A 21861-nucleotide genomic window follows, 5' to 3' on the forward strand; every position below is an offset into this window, starting at 1 on the left:
GACTTAAAAGCAGGGTTATTATCTTCTTCTTTTCCTCCTTGTCTTTGGAATACCCAATGAAGTGAAGATTTCCAGATTGTCAGTAGTCATAAATCTGTTTCTTCCTTCTGCCAACAGTTTAATAATTAGTCTCTAAAAGAATTTTAAAGTTCACTGGTAACAATTCTTTCTTTTTTGCTTCTTGTACCAGATGATTATAAACACAAATATGAAAAACATTACAAATGGCAGTATGTAAACCATGCAGAGTTACCTCATCTACTAAAGGGAGAGGAGAGGGCTCCACGGAGACCTTACTGTGGCCTTCCAGTGTCTGAAGGGAGCCTACAGACAGGGAGAGACTTTATAGGATGTTGGTTAGTGATAGGACTGCGGGGAATGGATCCAGGCTAGAGAAGGGGAGATTTAGATTAGACATTAGGAGGAAGTTCTTCACCTTGGGGGTGGGGAGATGCTGGAACAGGTTGCCCTGGGAGGTGGTGGAAGCCTCATCCCTGAATATTTTTAGGGCCCGGCTGGATGTGGCTCTGGGCAGCCTGATTTAGTGTGAGGTGTCCCTGCTCATGGCAGAGGGGGTGGAACTAGATGATCCTTGAGGTCCCTTCCAACCCTGGCAATTCTGTGATTTTGCTAGCATGTTAGCAGCAGCAGCAGCTTGCTTGGTCCTTGAATGTTGTTTTGTTGACTAGGAACATTTAAATGGGTGTTCAGTTACTTGCTGGTGGTGTTTATCCAGCTCCTGTCATTGCCAGTTCTGCCTGCAGTCCCAGGTGTAAACTGACCCTGCCTGGTGATCTACAGTGATCATAGGACTTCACACTTGTCCTCTTCTAGTGAGAAGTGGAATCTGTAGCAGCAGGCTGCAGATTAATACCATTGCAAGTGGAAGGGATGTAACAGGTGGGGTCTCCTTTCCTTTAACAGCAAGTCTTCAGTTGGTGTCGGAAGGAAGAATCAGAGCTAGGGTTACATTTTGATGCCTTAACACAGTGATCACAAACCTGCTCATCTTTAGTTGCTTTGAACTGCAGATCTTTAAGTGCCTGGCATGCTTGTATTTGTTTTACCATTCTGTCTGTGAATTTCCTGCCTTTCCAACTCAGAGAAAGCCAGCCAGCCAACCAGAAAACATTGACAGTACTTAAAGACAAAGCAAATGAAACAAAAATGTAAGTTGCTTGGAAGAGGAAAGTAATCTGGGTTTTAGAAGGTCAGATTGTCTGTCTCTTATGTTTGCACTGTCTCTGACAAAGATGAACCAGTGGTGCATTTGGCCAATTACAGTCACCTTGCCCAATGAAGTGGCTGGTATTTTCCTCGTCCCTATGGAGTTATTTTCTTTGTGTGTACTGAAGATGAAATGATTCAGGGGGAGGGAGGAATGTAAATATAAAGCAAAGGCCAACATTCAGGTCACACATCACAGAAAGCCACAGATAGCTGGTTCTCCTCATTCAGAGCCTCAGCAGCCTAAAGGTTCCTTTTCCTAGATTTGTAGTTCAAAGACAAGGGGAAAATTGTTGCCCACTAGGAAAGCTGTCATGGTAAAGTAAGAAACCTTCTCCTGTGTGCTTCTTGTAAATAAGAAGCAAGAACATCAAAATAGCTTTTTGTCAATCCAGCTGCATCAAATATTTATACAAGCCAGTGAAAGTAGCTTTTTGTGCACAGTAGGATACCTCCATAAAAAATTCAGTGGTAGTGGAACATTTTTCAAAGGAAGGACAACGATTGTAACCTTTATGTTCAGAGCCTTTCCTTTAAGAAAGGGTGAAACTGCATCAGTTCAAGAGTAAAGACTGGGAGATTATACCACAAACAGCCAGGTCAAAATGCTGTGTTTTATTGACATTCCTCACGGACCCACTGCAAGTCAACTAACGACTGGAATTACTTGAGGCATTTTTAATTGTGGGCTAAGCTCCAGGAGCTCAATCTCGTTAAACAAGAGAGGACCAAAAGGGAATACAACTGCATCAGAATCAGGAAATACCTTGCACGAGAAACAGTGGAAACCAGGAAGGCCAACTCACTTTGTAAAGCTTTAGATGGCTGATCTCTGTAGATAGGTTAGGGAGGATTCAACTGAATAAATGTAGGCATTTGCCCTGCCTATGAGTTATCCCCCAAACTGTCTCATGATCAGTGGAGACCTAGGCCATAGACCAATATAGTCAGTGGCATTTGTGTTGTGATCCAGCTCACCCTCCCTCATGTATGTAGAAGAGATCAGATGGACTGAAGGGGGTGATTTAGTGACAGCAGATCAAGGTACTCAGTCCTTCCTTTGCCTTAGTCTTCACTGACAGTCGTTCAGGCCTTTGAGCTTACAGGCAAGGTTCAAGGAGGTGCAGGACTAGCAGCAGTGAATGAAAATTAAACCAGGGATTGCTTGGGTTCCTGAGACCAAATCTTCTGCACCCAAGGGTGTTGGGGGAACTGGCTGGTGTCGTAACAAGGCCACTCTTAGTCATCTTTGAAAGGTTATGGAGATCAGGAAAGGTTTCTAACACCTCAGCTGAGAAAAGCAAAGGTCACACCCATATTAAAATAAAACAATGCCAAAAGTGCAATCCAGGGACCTCCAGAGTGGGCAGCCTCACTTCATTCTTGGGTAAATCATTCAGTAAGTCCTCATGGAAGGTGTTTCTGGGTGCAGGAAGGAGAAGAAAGTGATTTGAAACCATCAGCACGGATTTAAGAGGAGTAAATCACACTCTACAAAACTGGTTGTCTTCTGTGACAAAATGACTGGATTTATGGATGAAGAGCAAGGAGGAGATGTCATTTTGGGTGAATTCATCAAGGCAATTTGACAGTGGTTCTCACAATACTTTTGTATTCAAGTTAAAACCCTACAGCCCAGATGAGGGGACACCTAGACAAGTAGAAAAGTGGCTAGGCTCAGGGGGTCACACTTTACCTGGAGTAACAAGCAGAGTATCAGCGATCTGTCCTGGGACATGCTGTGTTTAACAACTTTGTCAATAGTGCAGAAGAGGCTTCAGGACTTGCTTTGGTCAGCTTTGCAGATGATCCCATACACAGGGGTGCAGTTGATGTGGACCTGGGCAGAGTGGAAGGATGTGCATGAAAGTGCTCTCAGCAGGGCAGAGCAGAGCAGGAGAAGAACCTCCCTAGATCTGCTGGACACACTTTTCTTGATGCACCCCAGGATCCCATTGGCTCTCTTGGCCACAAGGGCACATTGTTGTCCCATGGAGACCTTGCTGTCCACTAGGACTGCAAGATCACTGACTTCAACTGTAACCCTAACACTGCCAAGTTTATCTGCTGCCTGTTAGGGGCTGAAGAGCTCAGCAATTAGCTTCTAAAACATTACAGTGTATGCCATAACGCTGGCATATGTGAGAGCTGTGATCTGCAGGAGTGGAATGTGCAGCAGAGTGAAACATAAAGGCTGATTTACGAGGGAGCATAAACACACGCATGCTGATTGTGTTTTGATCACTTATTAATTAGCTGGCAAATGCATGGGGCGAGCTGGAGCTGCAGTTGTGCCAACAGCATGACACTGAATGTCATTAAGAGGATACACGATACGGGAGCAGTTCACTGATGCTGTAGAAAGCTTCCTGGCAAGATTTGGATGTCTGTGTCCAGCAGGGAACTATGGGTTTCTGCTTTCGGCCTTAGATGCCTTCCTGTCAGCCCTGCTTTGGAAAAGTAAATGGTTGGTTGTACTTTATACATCCCAAAATAGATTTGACTTGCATGTTGGAACGTGATCTGTTGCACAGAAGTCGAGTTGGTTCCTGCTTTGGAACGTAGGGTCTGACAAACTCCTACTTCTGACTGAAATATGCTAATTAAATTTTGCACCAATGTGGATGTGGCAAGCTTGTTCTCCCTGGCTTTTCCAACCTGTAACCCAGCTACTTAGTTACCTGGCCTGTTCTTTCACAGGAAAAATGTCTGGTCTCCTCCCTTGGGTGACAGATATATCTAGATAACATGAGTTACTGCTCTGTCGTCCAGCTCACTCTCTTTGCAGCAATGTTCAGTACTGGCTTACTGTAGTGGTGGGGATTCTTTGTCTCTCCTTATTCTAAACCAGGAAGTAACAGGAAACATGCCTGGGGAGACAGTCAGTGTGAAAGCAGACAACATAATTTTTCACTTCTTTGGGTCTCCCAACAGAATCCCAAGGAAAGTCCCTAGTAAGTGGCTTGCAACCTTTTTCCTTCACAACTGAACCAAAAAAACACCAAAAAGCCAAACAAACTCTGTTAGATAGAAATGTTTGCATCTGCTCACTTAGGACTTAATGACTAGATTGAAACTGCAGCAAGAGACTGTGCAAATACAAGCAAGGGAGCAACTGCTTGATAGCTGCCCACGACAGTCTTGCTCCAGAGGTGTGTTGTAGACTTTAGGCCTCCAGCTACAGGAGTCAGGCATTTCTTGACACTATAACATCCCCTCACTTCAAGAGGGACAGGAAGCTGCTAGAGAGTCCAGTGCAGGGCCACAGAGATTACCCAAGGAATGGAACATCTCCCTTTTGGGGAGAGACTGAGGGAGCTGGGAGTCTTTAGCTTGAAGGAGAGAAGATTGAGAGGTGACCTCATTCATGTTTATAAAGGGCGAGTGCCAAGAGGCTGGAGCCAGGCTCTGCTGGGTGATGCCCAGTGACAGCACAAGGGGCACTGGGTGGAAGCTGAGGAATAGGAAGTTCCATGTGAACATGAGGAAGAATTTTTTCCCTGTGAGGGTGACAGAAGACTGGAACAGACTGCCCGGGGGGGTTGTGGAGTCTCCCACTCTGGAGAGAGTCAAGACCCATCTGGATGTGTTCCTGTGTGATGTGGTGTAGGTGATCCTGCTCTGGAAGGGGGGTTGGACTGGATGACTTTTGGAGGTCCCTTCCAGTCTCTTAACATTCTGTGAGTCTGTCTGTGATCTACCAGGGGAGTCAGGAGGACGATGAAACAGCTAAGCAAACTTAGGCACAAGTTCCTTGTGTCAGTACAGGAATCTGTTGGCTTGGCCGGCGCGCTTGCATTTCAAAGCCCTGTATCATCGCAGTGCAAGGGACGTGGCTGTCCTAAAAATACAAAGAAACTATCATGCAAAATACAGTATTTGTGGAAGGCAGAAGCAAGGTCTTTGTAATCACTCACATGAAGTTGATGTATTATTTAGACTCGGAAGGCTGGGGAGCACGCTGTGTGACAGGGTGTAGGAGTTTGCTGTGCTCGCGAAGAGCACGGGCCTGCTTTTCCAAGTGCAATTCTACTGCATCATCATTTGGTGCATTTTAGCAAAGAAAGGTAAGTCACAGGGGTTTTTAAGTTACTCTCATTCTGTTCTGTCATGGAGCTGGCAAAACTTGAGTCCTTCCTGATGGGACTGCTTGCTGATGATGGAGTGTAGGGCTTAGCTGGAGGAGGAAGTGCTGCTCAAGTAACTTCAGTAGTGTGTGCTAGCTGACAAAGGGCTGAACATGCTGGGAATACAAATGAGAGTAGCGAGCCACTAAGCCAGATGGTCAAAATGCCTTCATAAATTGATTAAATAGTTATGAATGTATCTTTTCTTTCACACTGTTCAGATATGCCAGATCATCTTCAGTCCATGTAAATCACTCTAACTGGGAGGGATGATCCATATGTAGGGTTCTGACTTGTGTAAGTGAATGTGTGGTCATTAATATCAGTGTACCTTCAAAAGCTGGCATGATACATAGTCTTTAGCCCCTAAAGCATGTGTATAACTTGAAGTAGGTGAGCAGTACTGCTGAACTGAGTACTGAACTAATTTTTCTACTGAAAGCAAGAGGGCTGTGGGGTTTTGTGGGGGGATGAACTCTGGAATAACAGAGGGGATGATGATGAGGTTTGCTATCAGAGAGTGGGATTGCTCTTAAAAACTGGTGGAGATACTAGTCTCATTCAGTTAATAGAGCTGGACTACCAGAAGAAGGTCTGTGTACTTTTTATTTACATCCTTGGAAGGATTGGTTATTAATAAATTCAAATGCTTCACTAATGGAGGGGACTCAGGGGAGACCTTATTGCTGCCTGCAGCTACCTGAAGGGAGGTTGTAGCCAGGTGGGGATTGGTCTCTTCTCCCAGGCAACCAGCACCAGAACAAGAGGCCACAGTCTCAAGCTGTGCAGGGGGACATTTAGGCTTGATCTTAGAAAGAAGTTCTTCACAGAAAGAGAGATTGCCCATTGGAATGGGCTGCCCAGGGAGGTGGTGGGGTTGGCATCCCTGGAGGTGTTTAAGAAGAGCCTGGATGAGGCACTTAGTGCCATGGTCTAGTTGATTAGATAGAGTTGGGTGATCAGTTGGATTTGATGATCTTGGTGGCCTCTTCCAACCTGGTTGATTCTGTGATTCTGTGATGATTGGGTACTTTCCATAAATCTTACCTATAACCCTGTGTTTTAACAGATTCTTTACATGGGACAATGGATGGAATATTTCTCTTTGAAGATGTTGCTGTGGAAGACAATAAAACCCTGCAGGGCTATGATGCAATTGTTGTAGAGCAATGGACTGTCCTGAAGGTATGTATGCAGTTTTTCTTCCTGGATTTTTCTGTACATCAAAACACTCCAAGGCTGTGAGGCAGGGTGCCATGTATTGATCTGTGCTTCAGCAGTGCAAGGCAGACAGCTGAAGTAAAGGGATGCAACATGAGAGTGACACCAGTTAACCACACTCTAGGTTTGTACGACCCACTTTTGATTTTAGTAATCTCCATACTTTGTTGGGGGATGGAAAATGTGAATGGTGATGAGCAGTGAAGCTCAGGGCAATCTGTCCCAAAAATACAGATGTCTGCTAGATTAACTGTAAAGAGGATCTCCATTGGTTGTCAGGGCAACATGATCATAGAAGTCACTGTAGTGTTGCAGTTCTCAAGAAGAGGGCCCTTTAGGTTGGCTTGGCTGCAGCAAGACAGCACAAATAACTGCATTTGTTTGTCTGACCTCCTTCATATGCTGGAAGAACTGTATGGCCTGGATGGGTCCCTATAAACAAACTCTGTGTGTCATAGAGTGGCTTTTTGCTGATTCAGCTGCACACTCAGAAGAGTGGAAACACTGTTTAGATCAGATCAGTCAGAACAGCTCTTCCACAGCAAATCTGCTGCACAGATAGGTATTTGAAACACTGGGCTCGACATTTTGTTGTGACTCGAAGCAAAAAGGTCACGGAGGAAAGGAAGATAGCACTGTGTAACTCTCGGAAGGCTTGGGTTTGGTTTGTTTTAGCCAATTAGTCTGCCAGGAAGAAATGTCTGAAATGCAATGCCTCATCTTTTTGCTTGGAATATTTTGTAAGTGGGGTAAAATCTTCAGAAAGACAAGCAAGGCACACACGTGCCAAGAGGAGAGAGGGAGAGGAAATGGAGCAGATGCTAGCCTGCATGTGTAAAATCCCAGGGTTACGGGTCTGCTTATTAGATGATGACTCAGTAGTGTAGCAAGAAATGGCCATATAATGTATCATAATGGCTAGAAACTTCTTGAGGAAGAGGCTGATGTGTTAATGGCAGCTTTTCCTGTGCTAGTGTGCATCTGGACAAATGATTCCTGTATTGCATTTAACGTTGTTCCAGTTGGCACAGACCTGCCTGGAAGATCGTGTGCATCGTGTGGTCAAATGGGGGTGTTGCCGCTCAGGAGCTGGGTTGTGGGACAATGACAGATGGTTCCTTGAGTGCACTAGGTCAGTCCTGATCAAGAAGGCAAATGTTAAGAAGCTTTAATGTTAACCATATGTTAAAAGCTGTTAGGAAAAGAATAGAGGGTGAAGCAGCAAGCTTATACTGCTGTGTACTGAAACTGTGTACTTTTAGCACCGTATTTCAGAAGCTTAGGTTAACACTGGATGCAGTGGATGCAGCAAGGATGACCAGTGATACAGACAGATGGAAAGACTTTGCATTGTGTGTCCTTTCAGCCTGTGAATGGAAGAGTTGAAGGGAGAGCAATAGGTAGAGGTCTCCTGTATGATGGGAGGCATGACAATAGGGATTGACTGCCATTTTTCCCAGTATCAGAACTAGGGGCTGTCAAATGGCACTAGTCAGGGTCAGGTGCAAAACAAACCAAAAGGAGGTAACTCAAGTAATTCTTTGTGAAGCAGGCAGCAGATCTGTGGAACTGCCTTCTAGAGAATGCTGCAGGTTCAAGAAGTTCAGATGGGTTCAGGTGGAAGTGATGTTTTTTCCCTCTGCATTACCTACCTCTGTGTTTGTAGGAGAACTTTAATTCAGATCAGGAGTGTGTTTTTGAAGTGAATCCTCTGACCCTCCCCACTCAAGCCCCACATCACAGAATTGTCTCATACTGCACAAACTGGATTCCTTTTAGTAGAGACCAAACCAGATGTGCTGGGAGGAGTACAAAAAATGTCTGGGGCAGTGTTATGGGTTTAAGAATCATGGAGGTGATTTAAGAATCATGGAAGGGACCTCCAAAGATCATCCAGTCCATCATCCCAGATCATCCCTGGAGAGAGTTTTTACTTTACTCCTTCAGGGAGGGGTAAAACAGCTTTCTGTCTGCTCAACCCAGGACAGGCAGGTATACTACATGCTTACCCTGATACATGTTACTCTTCCTTAGATGTCACTTACAGCCATATTGGACACAGCTTTCTGACTTGAGTGGATTCTTGATCTAAATCAGTTTGGCTTTTAATTGACCAGTTAAAGATTCTCTGTCTCAGTAGGATATTGCAGCAAAGTAATGCATAATGCCCCCTGCAGACCTCTTGGTTTGCCTGTGTGGATGTAGGAGAGTTGGTCTCAAGCTGCATGATGAAGACAGCATCTGATAAGGGGGATTCTGTGATGGCAGAGTGGCGACCAAAACAGTACAACACAGCAGAAGAGTCTCTTCTAGCAGGGCCTCTTGAGGTGCTAGAGCCCTTGTAGACAGAGTATCATTTGCTTTTGATTGTAGCAATTCCATGGTGGAGACACAGCTGGTCAACAGATTAAGGAATCAACCTCCCAGTGCCATCTGGCATGTCATGAGATGCTGCACTCCTGCACATCATGTCTGTGTGAGGGCTAACATTGGAGGGCTTGTTCCAGACATAAGATGCAGTATGTGCAGTTTCAGGAACTGCCTGGTAGCATATCCTCAGCTTGTCACTATGACCAGATTATTCTCTGCTGTCATTTAACATTTGGGTGCTGGGTGTTCCCTGGTGATTTTGCTCTTCTGAGATCAAGGGGCTCTCTTGGGGACATTTTGAACACGTTGCCCACCAGCCTGGAAGTGGAAGGATATGGAGAAGAGAAAGCCTGCTGAAAGTAGGAGGTTGAGGCACTGGGGAACTCTTGCAAAGGTCTTTCCCATTTGGAGGAAGAGCAGAGCTGACTATCTCTGTGTTCTTCTCCTGACATTTACATAACTAACTGTGCATTTCCTGCCTCATTTTTCTCAGACATACTGGACATAGGTAGGTAAAGTCATCAAATACACAAAAGAAAGACTGGAAGCCAGGGAATCTGTAGGCACTTGCCAAGTGTCATACCCAGAAGACCAAGTCACCCCGTTGTTAAACCCTGTGAGAATTAGTTTTCATGTACTGTAAACATGGAATAGTGCAGTGGCTGTAAAATGTGACATTGTGAGGGAAGGAGATGGATTTCAGTAGTGACAGAAGATGTCCAAAAGCCAGTAAAATCTTTGTTTCCTTTAAGAATACTTCAAAGTTATCACAGAGATAATTATGGAGCAGTGGAATGACTAATTCCTGCAGACTGCCTTGTTTCTTTTTTTGGTATAGGTTCAGCTCTGATCTAGATTAACCTTTTCCATTTGTCTTTTTCACGTGTACCAAAGCAGTGGCAGAAGCCCTGATGGGCAGCATGACAGAAAAGTGTGCATTATGGATCCTTACTTTAAATTTGTATCCAGTTTGGTTATCTGGATGATCTGTGGTCTTGTTCAGAAGTGGTCTGAACTGAATGTAAATCTGTTTTGCTGTATCCCAGTTCAGAAGAAGAAAGAAACAGCAGAACTCAAGCCACAGCAAAAGAAAGCTATTTGTAGTAAGAAGGAAGACATAGATCAGTGTCCTTAGACATAAACAGGGGACATTTCTAAATCAAAAGGTAATGTTTTGCTGTGTTACCACAAAGGCAAAAGAGAGGGGTTGGCACACCTCTGAGCAGAGAAAGTGCTGCCTTTTTAATTGCTAAGGCTAATAGAGAAAACAAGCTGAAGAGTGTGATGCACTCAGTATGTGTGTAAAATGTCAGTTTGTAGAGGATGTAAAGCTCGCAGCTGTCACAGTATGTGGTCCCGCCAAGCAGCAGACAGGATGTAATAGCTCGGAGTAATTTAACTCTTTCTTCTCAAGGTAGAGCTGTGGTGTCCTCTGCAAATGACCACAGGACTTCCACTGACAAAGCGCTGCTCTCATCCTTATCGCTTTAACTCTGACAATGTCAAGGCGTATTATTTCCACCGCAGCCTCCGCGCTCTAGCCCTGAAACTTGTTTGATGGTTTTAATTCTGCTTGTGTAGGCAAATGTGGGTAGACAGTTCTGATTAATCAGAGCCTGCCTGATTTCCTTGAGCGAGTGCCGGTTTGGTGTGTAGCTGCTGGCTGGGGTTAAGCCACGACACTCTTCAACTCTCATCTGTCACCTTCTCTTCCCCACTACCCCAAACAAAACAGCTAATACTGACTTCAAAATTGAGTGCTGTAACATTTCTTGTAGGCTTCTGCTTCTGTGGCCTTGTTCCTTTTAAAATACTGCCCTTAATTTGCAGGTGTTTTCTCATTTAAAACCTTCAGCTGGTGATTCATCACTTCTTTATGTCTTGCTCTGCCATATCTTTGGTACCAACACGGGTTAAATCTCAACTACACTGCGATGTTGCCATTTCCTTGGAGGGACTCAACAGGCTCAGTGTCTGCTGTAGACAGGGTCAGCCCTTTTAATGTGCACCAGATCGAAAGATTTCACAAAACTATCTCTGCTGAGCCTAGCTTGCAACTTGCTTTCTGTGAGCCTTGAAACAAATTCTCTGGAAATGAGGGTTTGATTTGGCTGTAAATCTGATTTAGGTCATATGTCAGTTAAGCTACATTCTGCTGTCTCTGGCCGTAGGAGGAAGGCACAACCAGGTCAGCAAAGGAGTTGATGGTGATGGGTAGGAAAAGCAGTTGTGTGTGTGTGATCCTCTTTACAAAGGACATACATGTTTCCTGGACATAATATGTCAGTACTTTGCCTCTTGTTGCTTTTCAAGCTGATCTTCAAATGGTCTTTGTAATTCTCATTCTTGTATGCAAGATGTTCAAGTAGCATATATGAATATATATTGTTCACTGAACTCAGTATCTGTATAGAATCATAGAATTGTTAGGGTTGGAAGGCACCTCAAGGATCAGCCAGTTCCAACCCCCCTGCCATGGGCAGGGACCCCGCACACTACATCAGGTTGCTCACAGCCACATCCAACCTGGCTTTAAAAACCTCCAGGGATGAGGCTTCCACCACCTCCACGGGCAACCTGTTCCAGTGTCTCACCACCCTAATGTGGAAGAACTTCTTCCTAACATCCAGTCTGAATCTGCCCATTTCCATATGCTCTATAAAAGATTAAAATCCACAGGCTAGCTTTTTTTTAAGTAAGACCTAGCAGTATAAACTTGGGACTTCCCTGATAGCTTCTCATGGTGTTGGCAGTATCGATTAACACGTGAGTAAAGGGATCTTGAAGCACACAGGCAGAAAAGCACAGGATTTGAAACAATATGAATAATAAAACAAAAAAAAGCACTTCCTGTCTGTCATGGTTTGCTGAGCTTTGTGATAAGATCAGGTATAAGAAGTAGTTCTCTGCTCACCCATAACGTTTTTCAGGAAAAAGTGAATGTACCAGGTCTGAGCTTGGCACTTAAGAACACGCTGAGAAAAATATCTGTTCTCTTTTGTACTTTGTTAAAGAGCCCACAAGGAGCAAGTCATGTTTCTTTTCCCCAGCAGCCCACCTTTAGCCAGGCAGTAGTGCCTTGGCTAATGCATCCCTTTTACCCTGTGCTGCTGCCAGGCAGGTTCAGGCATTTTGAGGGGCACGGGAAGCAGGTGCTGGGCCCCCATAAATCTCATGCACAGACTGCATGTAAGTGAAGGGCAGTGCCAGCCTTTACTCTCCTGCTGCCTGAATGGATGGCAGTGGAGAGTCTGTACTTCAGTTGCCTGAAGCAGATCTTCAGTCCATAATGATGGAGTGGTCACAGGATCACAGGATGTCAGGGGTTGGAAGGGACCCAAAGAGATCGAGTCCAATCCCTCTGCCAGAGCAGGACCATCCAATCCAGCACAGGTCACAGAGGAATGCATCCAGACGGGTCTTGAAAGTCTCCAGAGAAGGAGACTCCACAACTTCTCTGGGTAGCCTGTTCCAGTGCTCTGTGACCCTCACAGTAAAGAAGTTCCCTCTTGTGTTGAGGTGGAACCTCCTGTGCTGCAGCCTACATCCATTGCTCCTTGTCCCATCCCAGGGTGCAACTGAGCAGAGCCTGTCCCCTCCCTCCTGACCCCCAGCCCTCAGATACTTAGAAACATTTATTACATCCCCTCTGAGTGATGCACAAAACCTTTTTGCAAAAGCTAGATTTTTTTAAGAATAGATTTTAATCAAAGGAAATGATGATGGGGGAGGCTGCAGAGAGATGAGTCAGCAGTGTGTGGAAGAGCAGCTTGGACTATACAAGTTCTCAGGTACTGTTTTTCTGTGTTTGTATTTTTTTGTCCCCCAGAAGCAGTTGATGTACAAACAGCAAAATCAACACTCACATTAAGGTATGGTGCACAAGTGATTCAGAAATTGTGAGCTAAAAATGCCAGAGTTGTTTAAGAGAACGGACTCATGGATTGCCAGATCACATTTATCTCTTGTGCTCCATGGCCAGTTATGTGGAGTTGTCCAATCATGTGTACCTTGCCTGTGCAATGACGGGCTTAACACATTTCATAAGGTGCTTCCATGCTTCCTTTGTGGAGAACCCTCCATGTCAGCACATTCAGCATTTGCTACCTATCCTATGCTCCTTATGAATGCAAAACTGTGCTGCTGAGCACGTGTGTGCTTCTGTGCTGCAGGTGCAGGCAGCATCAGGAGCACTCAGATGTTTTTGTCAGTTTCTGCATGTGCTAGGAAGTAGGATTTGCATCTGCAGAAGTCACAGAGAGAAGTGGGCTTTGTGGGCACAGGAGGATTTTTTGGTTGCTGTTCCTTATTTTAGCCTAGATGTGGAGCCAGGTGTGACTGGTACTGAGCAGCCTCTGTGTGTGTTGAGCTGGTGACTGGATGCATCTGAATCGCAGAAGAACGCTTCCCAGCATGCCGCCCTGCATAGTGCTATGGTCTTTCTGTACTCTCAAAGGTATTTCTCACTACATGAATTCACATGTATTAAGTAGCTTTAAATTACCTATGCCATGAGCAAAAGGCCTCCCTCTGGGTTTGATTTTTATTACTTTGGGGTTTTTTCCACTAAGATCCCAGTGTGGCAGGTAGTCTGTATTGGTCAGCAACCCATCTGCTGACAAAAGGCACCGCTGGTTTCTGAGTGTGCAGGAGCCATCCCAAACCACTCTGCGATACAGCTAATGGGTTTGTAGCAAGAATATGCTAGGAAGATGCTGTAGCATGTTACTCTTGGAAATTTAGGAGCAGCTCAGTGCTAGAGGAGCACAGTCCAACTTTTATTGCTGAAACACTTGTGAAACGTCCTTTTGCTTCCAATAAATGTTTTTAATGGAGCAATAACGTTATATTGTTAGCAGAAATTACCTTTTGGAAGAAGTCTGCAAAGGAAAGAGGCACATAATTCACAACTTTAGAGCTTAGATGTAGCCTCCTTGTCAGCAGCCTTACTGCAAACATAAACCATTTGCAGCAGGCTTTTACTGGGTCATTCTTGCACAGCCCATATATTCAATTTCTCTCATTTTATTGTCTTCCACGAAGGTGCAAGTCCGCTTTCACCCCTTCCTCTTCCTCCCTTCATGCCCTGGGAGGGGAAGTGCTGGCTCTGGCAGCAGTGGGGACTGGTAACCAGCCCTGGCTGGGGGTGCAGGTTGCCACACTGGTGGGCTGTCATAGAGTCATAGAATCAACAAGGTTGGAAAAGACCTCAAAGATCAAGTCCAACCTGTCACCCAAGACCTCATGCCTACTAGACCATGGCACCAAGTGCCACGGCCAGTCCCCTTTTGAACCTCTTGCCCGGGGAGGTGGCGGGGTCACCATCATTGGAGGTGTTCAGGAGGAGGCTTGATGGGGTGCTTGGTGCCATGGGTTAGTTGATTAGGTGGTGTTGGATTGGTTGATGGGTTGGACACGATGATCTTGAAGGTCTCTTCCAACCTGGTCTGGTCTATTCTCTATTCTCTATCCTATCCTATTCTATTCTATTCTATTCTATTCTATTCTATTCTATTCTATTCTATTCTATTCTATTCTATTCTATTCTATTCTATTCACTCCAGGGATGGTGACTCCACCACCTCCCTGGGCAGCACATTCCAATGGTGAATGACTCTCTCAGTGAAGAACTTTCTCCTCACCTTGAGCCTAAACTTCCCCTGGCACAGCTTGAGACTGTGTCCTCTTGTTCTGGTGCTGGTTGCTTGAGCGACAAGACCAACCCCTTCCTGGCTACAACCTCCCTTCAGGTAGTTGTAGAGAGCAAGAAGGTCTCCCCTGAGCCTCCTCTTCTCCAGGCTAAACACCCCCAGCTCCCTCAGCCTCTCCTTGTAGGGCTTGTGCTGGAGGCCTCTCCCCAGCCTGGTTGCCCCCTGTGGTTTTGGAAGGAGCCAGGTTTGAACGTGGTGCCTGTTTCCCCCAACAAACAGTAGGTTACCCTTTGAAAGCAACTTGTGTTTCTCGCTTCCCACCCTCTTTGCCATCTGTCTGTAGATCTGAGTACACAGTCTGTTAGGATTTGCCGACAAAGGTTTTATTAAAATGTATTTAATGAGCTTTTCAGTCTTCCACTCTTCAATCCACACTGGAAACAAATATTAAATACAATAGAATAGAATTAACCAGGTTGTGAAAGACCTTTGAGATCATCGAGTCCAACCTCTCACCCAACATTATCTGATCAACTAAACCATGGCACCAAGCGCCCCTGGGCACACTGCAGGCTCATGTTCAGCCTATTATCGACTAGTACCCCCAGGTCACTTTCTGCCTGGCTGCTCTCCAGCCACTCTGACCCCAGCCTGTAGCACTACATGGGGTTGTTGTGGCCAAGGTGTAGAACCCAGCACTTAGCTTTGTTAAATCTCATGCACTGGACTCTGCCCCACCTGTCCAGCCTGCCAAGGTCCCTCTGCAGAGCTCTCCCACCCTCAAACAGATCAACTCCTGCCCCCAGCTTGCTGTCATCTGCAAATTTACTGATGATGGACTCAATACCCTCATCCAGCTCATCAATAAAGGTAGTGACAATCCATAGCTGCCTTGTAAATCACATCCACTTAGCCCAGGGAAGAATGATTTCTAAAGAACTTCTGTCTCAGAAGAGCTTAGTAGTTGTCTTGTTTATTACCTTGCTGTGGTTAAAATTGTCACAGCAGGAGGGGGGAAAAAAAGAAAAGAAAAGCTGTTAATGCAGTTGTTCTTGTGGCTTGCCCCAGATATTATCATGATAACTTTTTAATCATTTGCCCCTTTCCTAATGAGCAGAAGCAATCATGAGAGGAGAAAGTGCTGGTAACAAACAGTGCAACTGTAAATGAAATGAATTGTTTTCATGTGATGCAAGCCAAGGGAAAGCCTTACCGAATGTGCTCTGGCTTCCTGACACTCAAGGTGTGATCAGAGATTACTTACCATCTAGGGGAGAGTGGGAACCAAGTTAATTAAAATTTTCCACCCTTTCACTGAAATGTCTCCCACTTTGAGATGCATTATTTGAACACTTCTTTTTCAATAAGGCTCTGGCATGTACTTTCTAGTTCTGCTGCTCTTCAAATCCAGTATTTGCTGGCTAGAAGGAGCATTGTAATTTCATCTTAGGGAGCTGTGCATGCTGGAAATTTTCTTTCCATTGTCTCAAATAACAGAAACAATAATTTGAATCATTGTATTACATATGAAAAGAATACAGCATGTCTCTTCTCTGCACCCATCCCCCAGGGATTGATTGTTTAGAAGCATTTCTGCTTTGGAAAGCATTTAATATGACACCAATTAAAGGTCTTTGTATCCCTGACTCCTGCTGGTCCACAAATTCCAGTCGTGGGATAGGATTGCAACTAAGGGTTCAGGAGGGGGAGGGAGAAGTCATTCCTTGTCTTCTTAAAGGAAGCTTCAATTATCTGTATTTGCAAGTAAGGAGCTTGAAGCCCATATGAGTTACACCTGTTTGTTCTGGAGTGACTCCTTTCTCTAGACTGTGATCTTCAAGCACAGCCAATTATTTGGAGCAGTTTATTCCCCCCAGGGACCTGGGAAGGAGGTGCAGTGTCTGACTCCAGCAAAGCATCCTGCAGAGTGGGAGGGAGCCTGCTGGTGAGCATGTGGAGCTCGGAGGAGGTGTGCAACTCTGCATCAGGTTCCTTTCCTCCAAACAGCCTAACACACAGACTGTGGGGAACACACAGACTGTGGGGCTGGGTACCAGCACATATGAAAAAGGAAAGGTCACCTTTTTTCTAACTGTTGTACAGAACTTTTTCAGCAGAGTTTTTCACCTTTTCAGGTTGGTTAAAGAAAATGTCTTTAAGCCTAATTGGCTTCAGTCTTGCACTTATTTTGCAGTAACTTTGCACTCCGAACGTGGTTTCCCTGCTCATTTCCTTTCTACACCACCGGGGTTGTGATATACATCATCTGCTGGAGATGATGCTTACTCCTGACAAGCCAGGCAGGTCCAAAGTCTTGCCACTCAGAGCCTGCAGGGGCAGAGGGCTGTGGCAGGAGCGACAGTGCGTCCCTGAAACAATTTGGCTTCTGCAGCAGCCAAATGAGCTCTGTGTGGTATTGATGTCCTTCCTCATTGCCCTCATCTCCCTCTGATTTCTCTCATTCGATGCACATCCTGATGCAAGGAGAGGGTTCTTCACGCTAATGGCAAACCTTAGGCAGTGAAATCAAAATGGAAATCATCTTTGCAACACAGGATGTTGCTTGGGGCACAAACAAGGTCTGCTGTGCCAGTCTTTCCTGACCTGCCAGTCTTTCACCCTCTCAATGAGCGAGTTCCTCCTGTTTTATTTTCCCCTCTACAAAGGCTGTTTAATGGAAGGGATGTTTGGGTCAGATCCTTTTATGTGGTCTTCCAGGTGCAGAATGGTGGATGCTCTGGCCTTGTTTTTAGTGCTCATGTTGGATATTTTTGTCTTAGTATTTGGAAGATGATGTTGACCCATCTCATAAATCCTCAATGTGTTTTCTTGAGGCATCAGCTCTCAAAAGAAATCTAGAGATGGCATCATTTTTGCATTACCCTTGGACACCCTATTTTAAATCTGGAAGGAGGGTGGAAATAACCATCTTATGGCAGTCCAAGGAGACTCTGCAGCTGCCACAATCACAGCTGCAGTATACATCCTGGTTGCTTCAGAGAACACGAGTCAAAGACCCCATGGCATTGCTCCCTTCGTGCAGGGCATCTCTTTCCTCTCCTGGAGTTAGCAATTCTGATATGCACACAGCGATGCTGTAAAGCAGCAGTGTCTCTGTAAGTCCCTGAAAGCCCCTGTACAGAAATAACGTCAGCAGAGTGTTCTCTGGTCTGTGCTTTGTGGAATGTAGTTCTTTTTAAGCAGGAGCAGCACAGCTTCTTCAGCTATTTGCCTTTGTAGTCATGATCAGGTTTTTAATAGTCAGGCAGTCATTCAGTTATGAAGATAGCAAGTGACCTAAATTACGTTTGTTAGAAGAAAGGAATAGCTGAGACTGGAATTCACTAAAATACCTTGAAATAACTGCAGCAGGATTTGGATTAGTTCTGATCACATGACTATTTTATTACTTTGCAATAAATGGATATATTATTTTTGGAGCTGCAAAGCCACTGTGCCTTACCCTGTGCTGAGAACTGGCCCTTGAAACTCCTTGTGTGCACATGAAACCAGTGTAAGTGCCTGAGCTTTTGGGGCAAATGTAATAGTTACCCCAGTGGGATGTAGCTCTGTTTGCAGAGATTAGCAGTTGCCATTTGTCTGCTTTGTGTTTATGAGAGTTAAAAACGAGGAAATGTGCTCTAGCATCTTTCTGTTCAATTGCTGGAAGGTTTGGCAGTGAGGCACCTCGGTGGAGCAATCTCTGTGGAGAGTACCCTGGCTCTTTCTGTGTGAATTACAGGGCCTGCCATTCAGCAGAAAGAAAATGAGCAAGGCTGTGCTGGGTGGATCTGCGGCTGGAGCCAGACTCCTGCGCTGAAAGGCAATGCTTTTGGTCTCGCCCACAGGCTTCCCGATCCAGAATGATGAGGAAGCAATGTGTAGTTGTGGGTGGTAAAAGGAACCAGAGCTGTGCTTTTGTTGCTGGCCATTTTGTTTGTGGTCCATCATGGTGGAGTAACCTGACTGCTTTCAGCACAGGTCCTCAGGATTTACTCTGGCCTAGATGGGTGCAGGATGTGGGACAAGCAATGCTGTCATGTTTTAACGACTTGAGTATCTTTTGGCCTGGGAGAAGGGAACTGATAAAATACAGTGACTTTGTCCTTTTCAGGTCTGCCACCTAAAGCTGGGTGGATGCCTCACAGATAGGTATCATTTTAAACAATCTCAGTTGACAGTTTGTTCTATACAGGCTATTGGCCCTGTCTCTCTGCTTTTCCAACATCTTCCTTTCTGCCTAGCTGCCCACTCCTGGGCAAACCCCCATTCTCCCTCCCAGAAAAGCCACACATGCATGTTTTCTTTTTGTGGGTTTTCTTGTTTTGTTTCTTTTTAGCAGGCTGAATACTGCATTCCAGGTGATGATGCTAACTGTTGATTGCCCTCTCCTAGGGAGTTGAAGTGCAGACAGATTACGTTCCGCTGCTGAACTCCCTTGCCATGTACGGCTGGCAGCTGACCTGCGTGCTTCCTACTCCCATTGTGAAGACAAACAGGTAGGGAGGGGTCAGGCACTGCCTTTAGGACACTGAAGTCCATACAAGCACCGCTCCTGGATCTCCTTGCATGCATGCAGCAGCTGCCCTTGCAAACTGTGGTGCAGCTGTTTGGGTTTTGTGAGCATCACAAGCTGCCTGGGGCAGGAAGCACGTGTCCGACAGACAGAACACGGCGAGGCAGCGGTGTGCTTTCTGGCTGTCATCTCTGCCTCTCTGAAAGCTCCTTGGTTGTAAAAGTCCTGCTCTGCATCTCCCAGCAGCTACTCTTAAGAGCACAGACTAAACCTGTGATAGTGCTTGGAGCAAGATGTTGCCTAGCTGATGTTGTCTAATGCACAGTCTAGCCGAGAAGAGCCGTGTGCCTTCTTTGCATGTGTAATCGCTTTGCAGTCTACTGTGCTATTATTAATAGTCTGAGGCTTGAACTATAAATGCACGTCACTTCAAAATGCTCTTCGTGGCTGTGGGGAAAAACAATCATCCCACTTGTTAATCATGAAGATGGGGCTCTCTGAATTCTCCCTGATCAGGAATATATTTATACAGCAACATAATCAGTCGTCATTTTTTGTCTTAAAAGAGGAAAAATATGCTCAGCTCTAGATGAAGAATACTCCTACACAGAAAAACCTAAAAAGTAAAGGCCATCTGTGCTGGGAAACAGGGGGGGTGGGAAATCATATTTAAAGTTTTTCATGTATGTTTAAATATAGAACTGAACAGAAAATTAACAAGGTAGATGTGGTTTCCTTTCTCTTCCAGCTTTCTGTATCCCATTTGTAACTTCAGTAAGGCTGCCCAGCTTGGCAGCGCCGAAGGGCACCCACCCCAGCTAACCCCTGCTGCCATTTGGCTGTGCCTCCTGTCATGCTGTAAGGAGCACCCAGCCCCGTTCCTGATTGGTGTCCAGGGAGGGACTGCTGTGTTGTCACTGAGATGCTGCTCCACAGAGGCACCTTGGAGCCTGGATTTCTTGCTTTGTGCTCCAAACAATGTTTTCTGTGTTTACACACTAAGGCTAAAACATTCAGCAGAAGTATGTCACAGGCTGACAGGCTCTATCAGGCTGCACAGTTGCTCTTCCACCCCACCCCACCCCCCCCAACCCAAAATACAAGGCTGTGGAAAGACACTGGGGACAGGCAGGGTTTAGGTCATTCTTCATTTTGTTGTTCTTTGACCTGCAGAAATAACTCACGGAGATGGATTTTTGTTCTGAGTGATGCTGGACATGAATTGAATTCATTCTCAGGAGTGTGCATTTGTTTCTTTTCAGGGAGGGAAATTTATCTACAAAGCAAATTGTATTTCTTCAGAGACCTTCTTTGCCCCAGAAAGCGAAGAAGAAAGAATCTAAGGTAAATAACCTTCAGCTCCTGGTTTCTTTGGGTTTTGTTGGAGGTGTTTTAATACTGGCATTGATTTCCCAGAGAAGTAAAAAAAGGCCTATTCAGCATTTCTGTGCTACTTTAGTGAGATACAAGGATCTGAACTGTTCAAATGAGAGAAACAAAGAAATGCTCAAATGATGTGAAAGCTCTTATGTTTCATTCTCTATTGAAGTCACAGCAGTAGAAGAGATGTAGATTTCTCTTTACAGCTGAGGCTAGAATTCTCTGCCCATGTTCACTGCCTGCAAGGTGGAACCAATACTATTTTCTCCCTCCCACTGCCTGTCTTTTCTATTTAAATTGCTCTCTCTTTCTTGTTACCTGTTTTGATGGAGCCTAGCATGGTGCATGCCTGATCTTGGCAGGTGTTTCTACCTATTGTGTGAATGTTAATGAATTCTGCTAGAATTAACCAAAAAAAAGGCCCCCTGAATCCAGCTAAATTATCCAAGAGCATAGCCAACAGCTAATGATGTACATGAGGGACAGACATGTGCATTCCTGTTTCCATTTGGAAGCTGTGTAGCTGTGGGATTCCCTACCCAAACCTGTCATGGTATCCAGCTGAGATTGAAATATGAGGACTGGAAACTGGGAAAAGTGTTGACCTTCCTGCTGTACTAGAATTTACCTTGCCCTTTGAGTACCAGAAAAGCCAGGTGGAGTGTGGAAAGGATCTCTGAAACCACATGATGAGAAGGTTGCTAATTAATACAAGCTCATTTTTATTCCAGCTCTGTGCCCTTAGGCCAGCCTGAAGCACACCTGAAGGAGTGGTGTGCTTGAGGCCCTGCAGAAGTTGACCTGGAGTAGGAGATCAGAAACACTACGCAGAGATGAGCTCTAGGAGCATTTTACCCAGCATTTGAGATAATTACAGATAGTTTTCATCTATAAAGCCCACACTGGTTTTGAGCCTGGCTCTGTGAAAGTCATCTTTTAGATGAACTGGTGACCAGGAGAATGTTTGAACTGACTGAAGGAGGAGAGAACCACTGGGAGCACGACTGTGATTACAGGATTTAGGCTCTCTCATTAGCAAAGACAGAGCTCAGAGTATGCTGTGACCGTGTTGCAAAGCCCAGCTTTCTTGCTTTATCTCTCTGTTTTCAAGTGATTAAAGGGATCTTGGGGTGAGGGTTGGAGTGCCTGCATCTGGTCATTTTTTTCCCTACCACTGTGTGAGGTTTTAATGGAAGGGGTGGGAACCTACAAGTGAGTGTACCTCTTCAAGTAACTGAGTATGGTACTGATTTCTTGTGTTACAATAACAAATGCCCCCCATCCAGATGAGTCAGACCTTTAAGGGTTTTTTTCATTGGAGGAGATAAAAACTTATTTAGCAATGTCTGGTGGACTAAACAAAGGATTT

The 21861-nt window shown here is 45.2% G+C and overlaps 1 protein-coding gene across 1 annotated transcript in view; it reads left to right on the forward strand.

The window, feature by feature from the left end:
• Window positions 1-21861, forward strand: part of RFTN1 (raftlin, lipid raft linker 1) — a 121380-nt gene that overhangs the window by 91997 nt on the left and 7522 nt on the right. The window contains exons 7-9 of the mRNA XM_068152345.1: window positions 6424-6539; window positions 18992-19095; window positions 20375-20456. Coding sequence (XP_068008446.1) covers window positions 6424-6539; window positions 18992-19095; window positions 20375-20456 — 302 coding nt within the window. The remainder of the gene's footprint in view (window positions 1-6423; window positions 6540-18991; window positions 19096-20374; window positions 20457-21861) is intronic.

This window comes from Melanerpes formicivorus, unplaced genomic scaffold, assembly GCF_026170545.1.
Source record: "Melanerpes formicivorus ecotype bairdi unplaced genomic scaffold, bMelFor1.0.p_v2 SCAF_23, whole genome shotgun sequence".
NCBI classification, from domain to species: Eukaryota; Metazoa; Chordata; class Aves; order Piciformes; family Picidae; genus Melanerpes; species Melanerpes formicivorus.